Source organism: Oncorhynchus keta, chromosome 5 (genome assembly GCF_023373465.1).
Source record: "Oncorhynchus keta strain PuntledgeMale-10-30-2019 chromosome 5, Oket_V2, whole genome shotgun sequence".
In the NCBI taxonomy this organism is placed as follows: Eukaryota; Metazoa; Chordata; class Actinopteri; order Salmoniformes; family Salmonidae; genus Oncorhynchus; species Oncorhynchus keta.
Window position 1 is genome coordinate 4,768,766 of NC_068425.1, and position 13,613 is coordinate 4,782,378.

At 41.6% G+C, this 13,613-nt stretch overlaps 2 protein-coding genes across 5 annotated transcripts in view; both read right to left on the minus strand.

The window, feature by feature from the left end:
* Positions 1–13,613, minus strand: part of LOC118384359 (nuclear body protein SP140-like protein) — a 241,315-nt gene continuing 227,702 nt past the window's right edge. The window contains exons 18-19 of one of the 2 annotated variants that reach the window (XM_052518541.1): positions 1,498–1,641; positions 1–1,315 (exon numbers count right to left, since the gene is read on the minus strand). In XM_052518541.1, the coding sequence (XP_052374501.1) occupies positions 1,202–1,315; positions 1,498–1,641 (258 nt within the window). In that variant the 3' untranslated portion in view covers positions 1–1,201. The remainder of the gene's footprint in view (positions 1,316–1,497; positions 1,642–13,613) is intronic. The other variant, XM_052518539.1, reaches the window with a different exon arrangement.
* Positions 1,789–13,613, minus strand: part of LOC118384134 (nuclear body protein SP140-like protein) — a 112,339-nt gene continuing 100,514 nt past the window's right edge. For 2 of the 3 annotated variants that reach the window (XM_052518559.1, XM_052518558.1), the window contains 3 exons: positions 7,034–7,173; positions 6,417–6,485; positions 2,257–2,403 (listed from right to left, as the gene is read on the minus strand). In XM_052518559.1, coding sequence (XP_052374519.1) covers positions 2,272–2,403; positions 6,417–6,485; positions 7,034–7,173 — 341 coding nt within the window. In that variant the 3' untranslated portion in view covers positions 2,257–2,271. Of the gene's footprint in view, positions 1,838–2,012; positions 2,404–6,416; positions 6,486–7,033; positions 7,174–13,613 lie in introns of those variants that run through there. The other variant, XR_008136430.1, reaches the window with a different exon arrangement.

Here is a 13,613-nt window from a genome sequence, read left to right on the forward strand (position 1 = left end):
AGTACTATGGGTTTGGTAGTCGTTTTTGTTGCCAGCCGCGGTCATCTTTTGGACCACCTTCTCCCGGAGAAATATCATGAAGCTGCACTCTTTACTCGAAAGCAGCAAAGATTATTCGTATTCTTTATCAAAGGGCTCTGAGGTTACGTTCCAAACACTTAAAAAACACACCCTCAGCCCTCAAATTAAGTGGACACTTCTGCATTCTTTACCAAGCATGTCAGCATAACGCTGCTGCGCAGCTTTGGGCAGGGATGCACTGCTGACAATTGTGGTGACGATACCAGCGTTGGGCAGAGACGCAAAGCACACGCTGCCCAAACTGCCCTGAAGAGGGCGCTTCTGCTCTAATGATATTCTCCTCAACAGAACCAAATTCTGGAAGGCTACACACAGTCAAACAAGTAGACCTACATACAGTATGTTCTACAATGTTTCAGAAATTCATGAGTTTATTTTCAACAGAATCCCCGAACATAAATATAGTGAGGCCTAAACAGAAGTAAGAACCTGGAAGGTAAGACATTCTAAGTCTCTTTCTTGCATGAGAGATTAAATGAAATTTAGTCTCTTTCTTGCATGAGAGATTAAATTAAATTGCATCACCATTATATTTCAATTATTATGACACACCCATTTTGACTGTTAGAATTAATTAAATAAATTAATGAAATGACTAGATGGATAACAATGTACATGCAAGTCTGTATGAAGGCTCTATAGAAAGACCAGGGCATGGTGAATATTCCCTGTTGTCTCTTAGCTCACAGATCACTGCACCAGTACATAGCTCATCTGTAAATAGCCCATCCAATCTACCTCATCCCCATACTGTATTTATTTATTTATCTTGCTCCTTTGCACCCCAGTATCTCTACTTGCACATTCATCTTCTGTACATTCTACCATTCCAGTGTTTAATTGCTGTATTGTAATTACTTCGCCACCATGGCCTATTTATTGCCTTACCTCTCTTATCCTACCTCATTTGCACATGCTGTATATAGATTTTTCTACTGTATTATTGATTTGTATGTTTGTTTATTCCATGTGTAACTCTGTGTTGTTGTATGTGTCAAACTGCTTTGCTTTATCTTGGCCAGGTCACAGTTGCAAATGAGAACTTGTTCTCAACTAGCCTACCTGGTTAAATAAAAAATATAAAAAATAGTGAGAGTACAGTACAGACTTGATGAAGGCTCTACTGGCTGTTGGATGCAGTTGGATGCTGAAGCTGGATGCTGAATGTACTCTTGAACTCTCTCTCAAATATATCCTTCAATCTTTCGCCCATCACACAGTACTCTGCATTATCCTTCAGAAAAAAGACAGACACATTTGTATAGAAAACATAATAAACTAACTAGAAATGCAATAAACAACTCATTTAGCAAAGACACATTGTTATTCATGCATTACCATAAGTAAAGTTGACTAGCATAATTCCAATATTTTCATGGAGTCTTCACATTGGATACTGCCGTAGTGCAGTCTTACCCTGTTAAATGTGGCACAGTTGGTGAAGATAAGCAACACATCAGACACAAAGTGTTGCACTGACTGGTAGAGATTCTGCTGCAGCTTCTCCACAACCCTGTCCAGCCATATAGGGGTCTTTATCACACTGGTGTAGTTTCTCACCTGGCAATGAAACACACAGATGGAGATATATGTTAACTTTGACACACACACAGACACAGATGCACGCAGACAGACATGCACACAGACACGCACACACAGAGAGAGAACCAAGCAAACATACATTGATGCATGGATCTTTCACAAAGATGTGGTCGTCATCTGCATGGTAGAGACACAGCAGGAGGTACTGGCATTCCTGTCAGAGTAAACACACCATTATGTGACTGATCAAAGACTGTTTACATTTTAAGTCTGAATAAATATTTAATGTCAAGTATATAGTGATGTTTATAATGGACAGACAGACCGATAGGTCGATTGATTGAAGGCAATTTGCCCAATGGTAGATGTCATTCATTCAGGCTCCTCACCAGTGGGTGGTCAGAGATTCGGCAGGTCAAGGCTTCCTGGTAGGTCATTTGTTTGGGGTAGTGCCACGACTGACTGGCCCTCAGTACACAGAATGTACACAACCACGGACGATCATCCCTGTGATTATTTACACACACACACAACATTTCAATAGTGCACAAATAATCTGACAGCTAAGTTTACCAACACAGAACAAACATACCTCTCTTGTATCAATCTCTTTCTCTCACACTGTCTCTCATCAACCCTCAACTCTTCTCACCCCAGCATAGCGTCATCTACAATAGGAAGATGACATCTCTGATGGAAGGAGCGAGGACACTCATCACAGCATATCAAGCTACCCTGGCTTCTACAGATGAAGCAGTCGTCATCGTTATCCTGATCATGCTGCCAAGACAGAGAAGAGAGGAAGGTGAGAAGGAAATGGTTAACAATCAAGCACCTGTTTGTGTGTTAACGAATATCGTGCATATTGGTTTCTCACACTCTTGGGTGTAAAACAAGGAGACTCCGGATCAAAGACTCTGTTTGCTATGTTTTATTCATGATTTGGTGTGTCGTGTCTTTGGCTATGCCGGATGAAGTGATATGACATGCTATTCTAATCAATATTACCTGATTGAGCTAATCATGTAAATGTAATTAACTAGAGAGTCGGGCAGCTGTTATCTTCCGAATAAACTCTTAAAGACCTAGTAATATTTTACATCAATAGCAGTCAATATTAATCGTCATCTTAATTCAGTGTCATCTGAAAGTTGTAAATTCTTAGTTACCTGCACGAACCCTGGCTAACAAGTTGAATCAGCAATGCAAAATTGGGTTTAATTATTTATTTACTAAATACTCAACTAATCACACAGAATTACACATACACACATATTTAAATCATGACTTGATTACAAATTACGTCATAAAGGAAAACATCCCTAGCGGGCAGAACAGATATGACAGCTGGTTACACAAAAGAAAAGGGGCTGGGTTTGAGTGAAAGAGCGGGAAGACTGAGGAACAAAGGGTGAAGCTGTGCTATCGTAAATACAGTATCTTATGCATTCTAAATTACCGCTCATTTGGAAGAGGAAAATGCAATAAATATTTACTCTGAGCTGCGCTTCGGTAGGTTGGTGGTAGATGGAAGGCCGTGTTGCCCAACCGAGTCCTTTGTCCCCTGAAGAATGTCTCTGCTGGTAAATTGAATGCATTGTAGTAACGTCGTTGTGTGGTAGACGGGATACTCTGTCTGTTCCTTCCTAACCCTTGTTTGCAGCGGCTGTTGCTAACTCAATGGCTAGGAGGTATCCCTTCTGTAGTAAATAAGAGTTCATACCATTCGCAACCAAAGCTCACGCTGATGTTGGCTTCGTTCTGTAGTTATTATCTGAACCATTCTGACATCGGACCGTCGTCCTCGGAAAAGGAGGTTATATTGTCGTCAAGGGTTTATATAGGAAGGGAGAGGAGGGCGTGTTTGAAATGTTTTATAGCCCATGTCTCTTCACAGGGGCGGGCCACTGATTGAGCAGAGCCCTACCTTATGAAAACCCAAATCTCACATTTTAGAAGCTAACATCACATTTCATCCCATCACGAAACATTTCATATTCAAACATTTAAATTGAACAACAATTCCATGTGAATCCGATAACTCTGATGTGTAGACTTTCCACTGTAGAGTTTATGTCATCTTATTATTGATGAGAATGTCTCAGATGATAACCGAACTGACATCATATTCATTAAGTACCACCGCATATGTTCAGTTCGTCGGATTACCAGAATATAGTTCATTTCCCCCTACCTTCTGATGTTCCCAGAATCTCTATGTTAACCAAGGGTTTTGCAAATGTAACATCAGTAGGGTAGAGAGAGGAAAAAGGGGGGAAGAGGTATTTATGACTGTCATAAACCTAGGCCAACGTCATAAAAGGGAAAAAATTGAAACAGTTAAATATTGGAGTAATATACAATGCATTCTGAAAGTATTCAGACCCCTTGACTTTTTCCAGATTTTGTTAAGTTACAGCCTTATTTTAAAACTGCCTGGTTTCCTCCAGACGTGACGATTGGCATTCAGGGCCAAAGAGTTCAATATTGGTTTCATCAGACCAGAGAATCTTGTTTCTCATGGTCTGAGTTATTTAAGTGCCCTTTGGCAAACTCCAAGCGGGTTGTTATGTGCCTTTTACTGAGGAGTGGCTTCCATCTGATTGGTGGAGTGCCTGATTGGTGGAGTACTTCAGAGATGGTTGTCCTTTTGGAAGGTTCTCCCATCCTCCACAGAGGACCTCTTGAGCTCTGTCAGAGTGTCCATCGGGTTCCTGGGCATCTCCCTGACGAGGCCCACCACCCCCGATTGCTCAATTTGGCAATTTGGTTCCAAACTTCTTCCATTTTTAGAGTGATGGAGGCCACTGTGTTATTGGGAACATTCTATGCTGTCCATAGAGCTCCTGCAATTCCTTCAACCTCATGGCTTGCACTGTCAACTGTGGGACCTTATATAGACAGGTGTGTGCCTTTCCAAATCATGTCCAATCAATTGAATTTACCACAGGTGGAATCCAATCAATTTGTAGAAACATCTCAAGAATGATCAATGGAAACAGGATGCACCTTAGCTCAATATTGAGTCTCATAGGAAAGGGTCTGAATACTTATGTAAATAAGGTATCTGTTTTTAGTTTTTTCTAAATTCGCAAACATTTTTAAAATACTGTTTTCAATTTGTCATTACGGGGTAGATTGATGAGAAAAAAATATTGAAGCAATTTTAGAATAAGGCTGAAACGTAACAAAATGTGGAAAAAGTCAACAGGTCTGAATACTTTCCGAATGCACCCTATGATGATGAAATGCGGATGATATTATTTTAATGGCAGAAACTGAACAAGACCTGCGGAAAATGTTATTATGTGCAGTCAATTGGTGCAAAAATATATATATATATATATAAATATTGAGAATCATGATTTGTTGTGGTGGTGAAATGATTGAGTTTAGTAGCAATTATATTGATGAACATATGACCTTCCTATATGGCACATCTGCTCTGGCTGACTCAGCAAGTAGAGTTCTTGGGGGAGTTATAGGAAAAACCAAAATACAGAGATATTGTATTTGCCACATATTCCAAACTTTATCAGACGTACGTGTCCTGTTCTGGACTATTCAGCAGGAGTGTGAGTTGCTAAGAGGTATATCAAAGCAGTATGTTATTTTCTAAGTGTCCACAACTTTGCACTGGCATTAACCTGGACATGGGCTGGGATCCCTGTGAGGTGAGATGGAAGGCGTACATAGTGAGACTTTGGAATAGACTGTTGGATATGCCTTTTGCCAGAAAAGTGTTCAATGGGATCTGTTCCACAGGAGGAGCCTGGGAAACCAAAATGTCGAACCTTTTCCAGCAGTCTGACTTTTAACATTTGCACAGAAACCAAATTAAGGGAGACAGACACTATTAAGAAACAACTGTCGACAACTGTAATATGAAAATAAATGGGTGGGGGAGATGATTCATAAACCCAAATTGAGAACCTTTTGTTTGATTAAGGGTGAATTTATGTGTGAGAGATACAGTATATTATGTACAACCTACCTAAAAGCAAGAGATTGTTATGTGTAAGATCAGGGATATTGCCCGTGCGTATTGAAACAGGTCGGGATAATGGTAAAATGGAACCTTGAAGAAATAAAGAATAACATTAATTTTATCATCCATTGCTCTTTCTACCACGATATATATACATTTGTCCTTATTTCAGGAACCCACCAGATTTACCCTGGCAATATGTGGCTGAGTGATGAGGAGAAACTGAAATGTTTTTTTGTACATTGTGTATTTCTGTTCTCTGAATTTTTTTGTTAAGCTTAGAATAAAAGAAAAAGGGGCGACCTAGAATTAAATTCTAAAAGTATTTAGTTTTTATAAAGTGCACATCTGTCTATAGATATTGTAGGCCTCTCACATTTGAATCTTCTCTTTGCGCGAAATCAGGTTGAAACACCTTCTGTAGAATTTTTCTGTGTTTATTTTTTATTATTTTTACTGTTCTAGGGTTATTATTGCTTGACAAACCTTATCTACTATTATGTACTGATTTATTTGTCATTATTTATACAGTGCACGCTGCGCAGAACACCAGAATAATTATCACTGAATTATCACTGTGAATCCTTGTAATGCTTGTTTATGTGTCAATTAATCCTGTAAGGGATGGGTTGCCAACTGATGATTTGACATGAAGATGTCATTCATTCATTCATTGCCGTTACAGTGATGTTAAGAAACATCTTGGAATTTCATTATTACAACTGGAGCATTTGTTTAACCAATGTGATTGGCTGATTGGTAACTGGGTGCCATAATGTTCCTGATGATCGAGGGGGAAGCTTACCCTGTCTTTGGCTGTGGAGCTGCACAGCTTGCACTTACACAGGAGAGAGTGGATGACCAAGATCTTACTCTGAAAATGAGAAACAAACAAAGACCTTTTTTTAATTTGAATTTTTACCCCCTTTTTTCTCCCCAATTTCATAGTATCCAATTATTAGTAGTTACTATCTTGTCTCATCGCTACAACTCCCGTACAGGCTTGGGAGAGACAAAGGTCGAAAGCCATGCGTCCTCCGAAACACAACCCAACCAAGCCGCACTGCTTCTTAACACAGCGCGCATCCAACCCGGAAGCCAGCCGCACCAATGTGTCGGAGGAAACACCGTGCACCTGGCAACCTTGATTAGCGTGCACTGCGCCCGGCCCGCCACAGGAGTCGCTGGTGCGTGATGAGACAAGGATATCCCTACCGGCCAAACCCTCTCTAACCCGGACGATGCTAGGCCAATTGTGCGTCGCCCCCCCCTTTTTGAAGAAGGGAAATGTTTTCAACACTTAAAGATCAGTCAGACTATCTTAAGCCATTCCTTGTACAGTAGGTTGGTAAGTGCCAAACACACATTATTTCCCCCTCATCTTTCTTCCTCTCTTTCTCTCTGTTCTCCTTCCCTCTGTACCTTGATGAGGAGGCTGAGTGGTTTCCCGTCCCACTGGATGTCGTTCTTCCAGGAGGGATCTTCCAGAGCTGACTCCCCCTTCACAAACTCCACCGGGGTCATCCAGCGCAGCTCCGTACGGATGCTCTTTCCACATGACCCTGGGGCAACAGAGAAGATAGGGACAGGACAAACTCAAATTAATCCAATATGGGTCACTACAGCTGACCAGAGTGACATAGGGCTATGGTAAAATAACCTGTAGTGTATTATCGATAATATTAAGTTTATTTTTGTGGGGACATTTTCAGTACAAGTGCCGGTTTTAGTCAGTCAGCACATTTTTGACCATAGTCCCTGTACAGACAGACAATGAGCACATACAGAGCAGAGAGCAACATATGACAACTAACACTTAGTACGCAGACAGAAAGAGCAATAACACAAAAAAGCAACCAAACAAAAGACAGAAAATTAACAGACAACATCTACACGCTTCACAAACTACAGACAACATGGAAAGTGGCTATATACAGCTAATTTCACGTGTTCACACGTCTGATTTTCCTTTAGCCATGTCTTTAGGTTACAGTATGTGTGGCGCAGTTACGTGTGTCTGAAGGCAGTGTGTTACAGACATGGGAAGCTCTCACAGCTGTAGGATTTTCTTATTTTTTATTCAACCTTGAAATAATAAAATATGTACCTGATGCAAACCGATCCTTATGTAGCATCCCATTGATGGCTCCACAGGTGACTTTGAAGACAGACTTTTTCACAGCACAATGGCTGCCTCCTTTCCTGCTCCCTCCTTCAGCAGTGTTTGCCTGCTCTTCTCTCTCTCCTTCCTCTCTTTCCTGCTCCGCTTCTTCCGCTACCTCGTCCTCCTCCTCAGATTCTGAAGTAAAGATAAACAAAAAGGTTTAGGGAAAGATGGTTGACTATAGTTGACGATGCATTCGGAAAGTATTCAGAACCCTTCACTTTATCTGCATTTTGTTACTTTGTTACTTTGCAGCCGTATTCTAAAATGTATTAAATCAGTTTGTTCCCCTCATCAATCTACACACAAAACCCCATAATGACAAAGAAACAACTGGTTTGCTAATTTATTGCAAATAAAAACAGTAATACCTTATTTACATAAGTATTCAGACCCTTTCCTATGAGCCTCAATATTGAGTTAAGGTGTATCCTGTTTCCATTGATCATCCTTCAGATGTTTCTACAACTTGATTGGATTCCACCTGTGGTAAATTCAATTGATTTGGAAAGGCACACACCTGTCTATATATAAGGTCCCACAGTTGAATAGTGCATGTTAGAGCAGAAACCAAGCCATGAGGTTGAAGGAATTGTCTCTAGAGCTCAGAGACAGGATTGTGTCAGCACAGATCTGGGGAAGGGTACAAAAACATTTCTGTTGCATTTAAGGTCCCCAAGAAGGCAGTGGCCTCCATCATTCTTAAATGGAAGAAATTTGGAACTACCAAGACTATTCATAGAGCTGGCCGCCTGGGAAAACTGAGCAATCGGGGGAGAAGGGCCTGATGGTCACTCTGACAGAGCTCCAGAGTTCCTCTGTTGAGATGAGAGAACCTTCCAGAAGGACAGCCTTCTCTGCAGCACTCCACCAATCAGGCCTTTACGGTAGAGTGGCTAGACGGAAGACAATCCTCAGTAAAAAGCACATGACAGCCCACTTGGAGTTTTCCAAAAGGCACCTAAAGGACTCTTAGACCACGAGAAACAAGATTCTCTGGTATGATGAATGCCTGAATGCCAAGCATCATGTATGGATGCTTGGCATTCATTCACCTGGCACCATCCCTACGGTGAAGCATGGTGGAGGCAGCATCATGCTGTAGGGATGTTTTTCAGCGGCAGGGACTGGGAGATTAGTCCGGATTGACGGAAAGATGAACAGAGGAAAGTACAGAGAGATCCTTGATGAAAACCTGCTCCAGAGCGCTAAGGACATCCTTGTATATTTATGGATAAAACACAGTTTCTGTTCAAATCTAAATGTACAAAAATAAAAAGGCAGAAGGTGTTGGCGAGGATGGGTACAGGGCGAAGGTTCACATTCCAACAAGACAACAACCCAAAGCACACAGCCAAGACGATGCAGGAGTGGCTTCGGGACAAGTCTCTTAATGTCCTTCAGTGGCCCAGCCAGAGGCCCGGACTTGAACCCGATCGAACATCTCTGGAGAGACCTGAAAATAGCTGTGCAGAGACACTCCACATCCAACCTGACAGCTTGAGAGGATCTGTAGAGAAGAATTGGAGAAACTCCCCAAATATAGGTGTGCCAAGCTTGTAGCATCATACCCAAGAAGACTTGAGGCTGTAGATGCTTCAATATAGTACTGAGTAAAGGGTCTGAATACTTATGTAAATTTGCTAAGAGTTTCTGCTTTGTCATTATGGGGTATTGTGTGTAGATTGATGAGGGATGATTTTTTTCATCCATTAAGAATAAATCAAATCAAACTGTATTTGTCACATGCGCCGAATAAAACAAATGTATACCTTAACTGTGAAATGCTTACTACAAGCACTTAACTCTTCTTGAACTGCAATGTTGTTTAAGAAGAAATTTACCAAATAAAATGACGTTTAAAAAAAAAAATGACATAACAATAACGAGGCTATATACAGGGGGTACCAGTACTGAGTCAGTGTGCGGGGGTACAGGTTAGTTGAGGTAATTTGTATATGTGGGTAGGGGTGAAGTGACTATGCATAGATAATAAATAGTGAGTAGTAGCAGTGTACAAAACAAATGGACACCAAGGAACTTGAAACGCTTGACCGCTCCACTACAGCCCCGTCATGTTAATGGGGGCCTGTTGGGCCCACCTTTTCCTGTAGTCCACGATCAGTTCCTTTGTCTTGTTCACATTGAGGGAGAGGTTGTTGTCCTGGTACCACACTGCCAGTTCTCTGACCTCCCTATAGGCTGTGTCATCATTGTCGTGATCAGGCCTACCACTGTTGTGTCGTCAGCAAACTTAATGACGTTGTTGGAATCGTGTTTGGCCATGCAGTCTGGGGTGAACAGGGAGTACAGTAGGGGACTAAGTACACACCCCTGAGAGGCCTCAGTGCTGAGGATCAGCGTGGCAGACGTGTTGTTGCCTACACTTACCACCTGGGGGTGACCCGTCAGGAAGTCCAGGATCCAGTTGCAGAGGGGGTGTTTAGTCCCAGGGCCCTTAGCTTAGTGATGAGCTTTGTGGGCCTAGAGTGTCTGGGAGGATGCTGTTGATGTGAGCCATGACCAGTCTTTCAAAGCACTTCATGGCTACCGATGTGAGTGCTATGGGGCAGTAATCATTTAGGCAGGTTACCTTCGCTTCCTTTGGCACAGGCACTAAGGTGGTCTGCTTGTAGGTATTACAGACTCAGTCAGGGAGAGGTTGAAAGTGCCAGTTGGTCCGTGCATGCTTTGAGTTCACGTCCTGGTAATCCGTCTGGCTCCGCGGCTTTGTGAATGTTGACCTGTTTACAGGTCTTGCTCACATCGGCTACTGACAGCGTTATCACACAGTCATCCAGAACAGCTGGTGCTTTCGTGCATGCTTCAGTGTTGTTTGCCTTGAAGCGAGCATAAAAGGCATTTCGCTTGTCTAGTAGGCTCGTGTCACTGGGCAGCTCGCGTCTGGGTTTCCCTTTGTAGTCCGTAATAGTTTCCAAGTCCTGCCACATCTGACGAGCGTCAGAGCCAGTGTAGTAGGATTCAATCTTAATCCTGTATGGTCGCTTTGCTTGTTTGATGGTTTGTCTGGTTCGCCAATGACTGAGGTGGTATACTCCTCAATGCCAGTGGATGAATCCCGGAACATATTCCAGTCTGTGTTAGCAAAACTGTCCTGTAGTGTAGCATCCGTGTCATCTGACCACTTCCGTATTGAGAGAGTCACTGGTATTTCCTCCTTTTCATTTTTGCTTGTAAGCAGGAACCAGGAGGATATAATTATGGTCAGATTTGCCAAATGGAGGGCGGGGGATTGCTTTGTATTCATCTCTGTGTGTGGAGCAAAGGGGGTCTAGAGTTTTCTTCCCTCTGGTTGCACATGTGACATGCTGGTAAAGATTTGGTAAAACTGTTTTAAGTTTGCCTGCATTAAAGTCTCCAGCCACTAGGAGCGCCGCTTCTGGATGAGCATTTTCTTGTTTGCTTATGGCCTTATAGAGTTGGTTGAGTGTGGTCTTAGTGCTAGCATCGGTCTGTGGTGGTAAATAGACAGCTACGAATAATATAGATGAGAACTCTCTTGGTATATAGTGTGGTCTACAGCTTATCATAAGGTACTCTACCTCAGGCGAGCAATACCTCGATACTGTTATTGACAAAAAGACACACCCCCAAACCCCTCGCCTTACCAGACATAGCTTCTTCTCTGTTCTGCCGGTGCATGGAAAATCCCGCCAATACTATATTATCTGTGTCGTCATTCAGCCACGACTCGGTGAAACATAAGATATTACAGTTTTAATGCTGTAACGTTGCAAAATGTGGAAAAAGTCAAGGGGTCTGAATACTTTCCAAATGCACCGTAAGTGTGAAGGGTTATGCCTGTGTTATTCACAAAACGTTATAACATCAAAAAAATACACAGTTATAGAGACAACACCATCCCCTTTACCAGATAGTCATGTCTAAAGGATTCAGAAAGATTGAATTAAGTTGTGATTGGTGTACATACGTGTGATTGAGCCCACTGATTGGTTGGAGGGAAACAGTGCTCTCTCGATAGGAGAAAAGGAACATACCAGTTTTACATATATCAGTCCCATAATAGACTCTTTTTCTAATATGGTAAGAACATGTACAACGAAAATTCAATTTATCCCCGTATAAACATCACAATATCAACGGCTGAGGCTAAGCTGTTGTCAAGTTTAGATGTTGCAATAAAACTGATTCATGACTAACAATCATAAACAACATGTATTCAGATGCTATGACGATGCAGTACTTTTAATGGTCCCACATCTTCATATACCCAGCATGGTATCGGGCTCTACTTAGAGAATCCGAATTGCAATGATGTGTTACCGTTCTATTCATTTGTAGGGACCTCCGAACAGTGGATGAGGAACCAGGGTAGTGATCCTGGATTTACATTCAGTTGTTAAAGTCAAGGATATATATTTTTAAATTCAGTTCTTACAAAGTCATTTTTACATAGAATGATGTGGGTGAACTAAGCATTTGAGGGCATTTGTACAACTAAAGAGGATATGGTATTTTGAAAGATTGGTCTCCTACCGAGCCCTGTACGGGAGTTGTAGTGATGAGATAAGATAGTAGCTACTAAACAATTGGATACCACGAAAAAGGGGTCAAATAAAAAGAAATATTTAAAAAATGTGTGAATTCTTCAAAAGAACTCATCCACCTGGTCAATTCATGTCAGCATGACAAAATATTGAGGTGAATTGATGTTTACTTACTAGTCGACAAAGTTCCCGAGCATGTCTTTAATTATCATTAAGGGGATAGCTGGGGATGGTTGTCACATGGAATGTGGGGTTGGTTGTCACTATCAACATTGCCACTGCCAGTGCACAACAAAAGATCTTTTGTGCTTGTGTTATAAAGAGATCCCTTTGTTGCCTCTCTCTCAAACACATATTTTTCCTGTCACATTCTTAGGGCATAAAATGCTGAATTTTGTTAGGAATATTGTTTGATCAAAGAAAGGCTATTTCTAAAAATGTGCTTGCAATATTGCTTCACTTCTTCTTACAAAAGGAATAAACTACTAACTACATCCAACCCTGTGATTGGGCTAGTTGTAAGAAGTGGGCAGAGTGTGTTTGATGGCTTATAAAATCGAATCAAATTATATTTTATTTACACGCTTCGTAAACAACAGGTGTAAACTAACAGTGAAATGCTTATTTACAGGTCCTTTTCCAACAATGCAGAGTTAAAGATAACGAGGTAATTGCGGTAGCTATGTACTGTAAATGGGGGTAACGTGACTAGGCAACAGGATAGATAATAAACAATAGCAGCAGTGTGTGTGTGTGTGTGTGTGTGTGTGTGTGTGTGTGTGTGTGTGTGTGTGTGTGTGGCGTCAGTATGCATGTGTGTACATGTTAAGTGTGTGTGGGGTGTTAGGGATTTACATGGGTAACCGGGATCCCTGACTGACCCAGCAACACTCTTCATATTTCCCCTAAGAAATTAAGTGACATTTTCCCCCAATGTCAGCACTAATGCAATTCCACAAAATAGACAACATGAGCAGCATCAGATTAGCAAAACATAAAATATTACATTATCCTAACAGGTTGTCGCATGGAAGCCTTCAGCCTAGCGTATTTACTTCACACAAAGTCGGTATTAATTCAAAGCACACGCATAATTGATATTGCCGGACTGCACATGCGTCCCGAATGCAGTTAATAAAGCCTACAGGAAACCCCTACATTATAGCCTATAAAACAGGGCTCCCCAACTGGCGGCCTGCGGGCTGAATTTGGCCCGCTGGTGGTTTTATTTGGCCCACCAAGTTTTCTGAGCACCAGTTGTTGAATTTGTATTGTTGGACATAAAACAACTGTAACAACACCAGGAAAT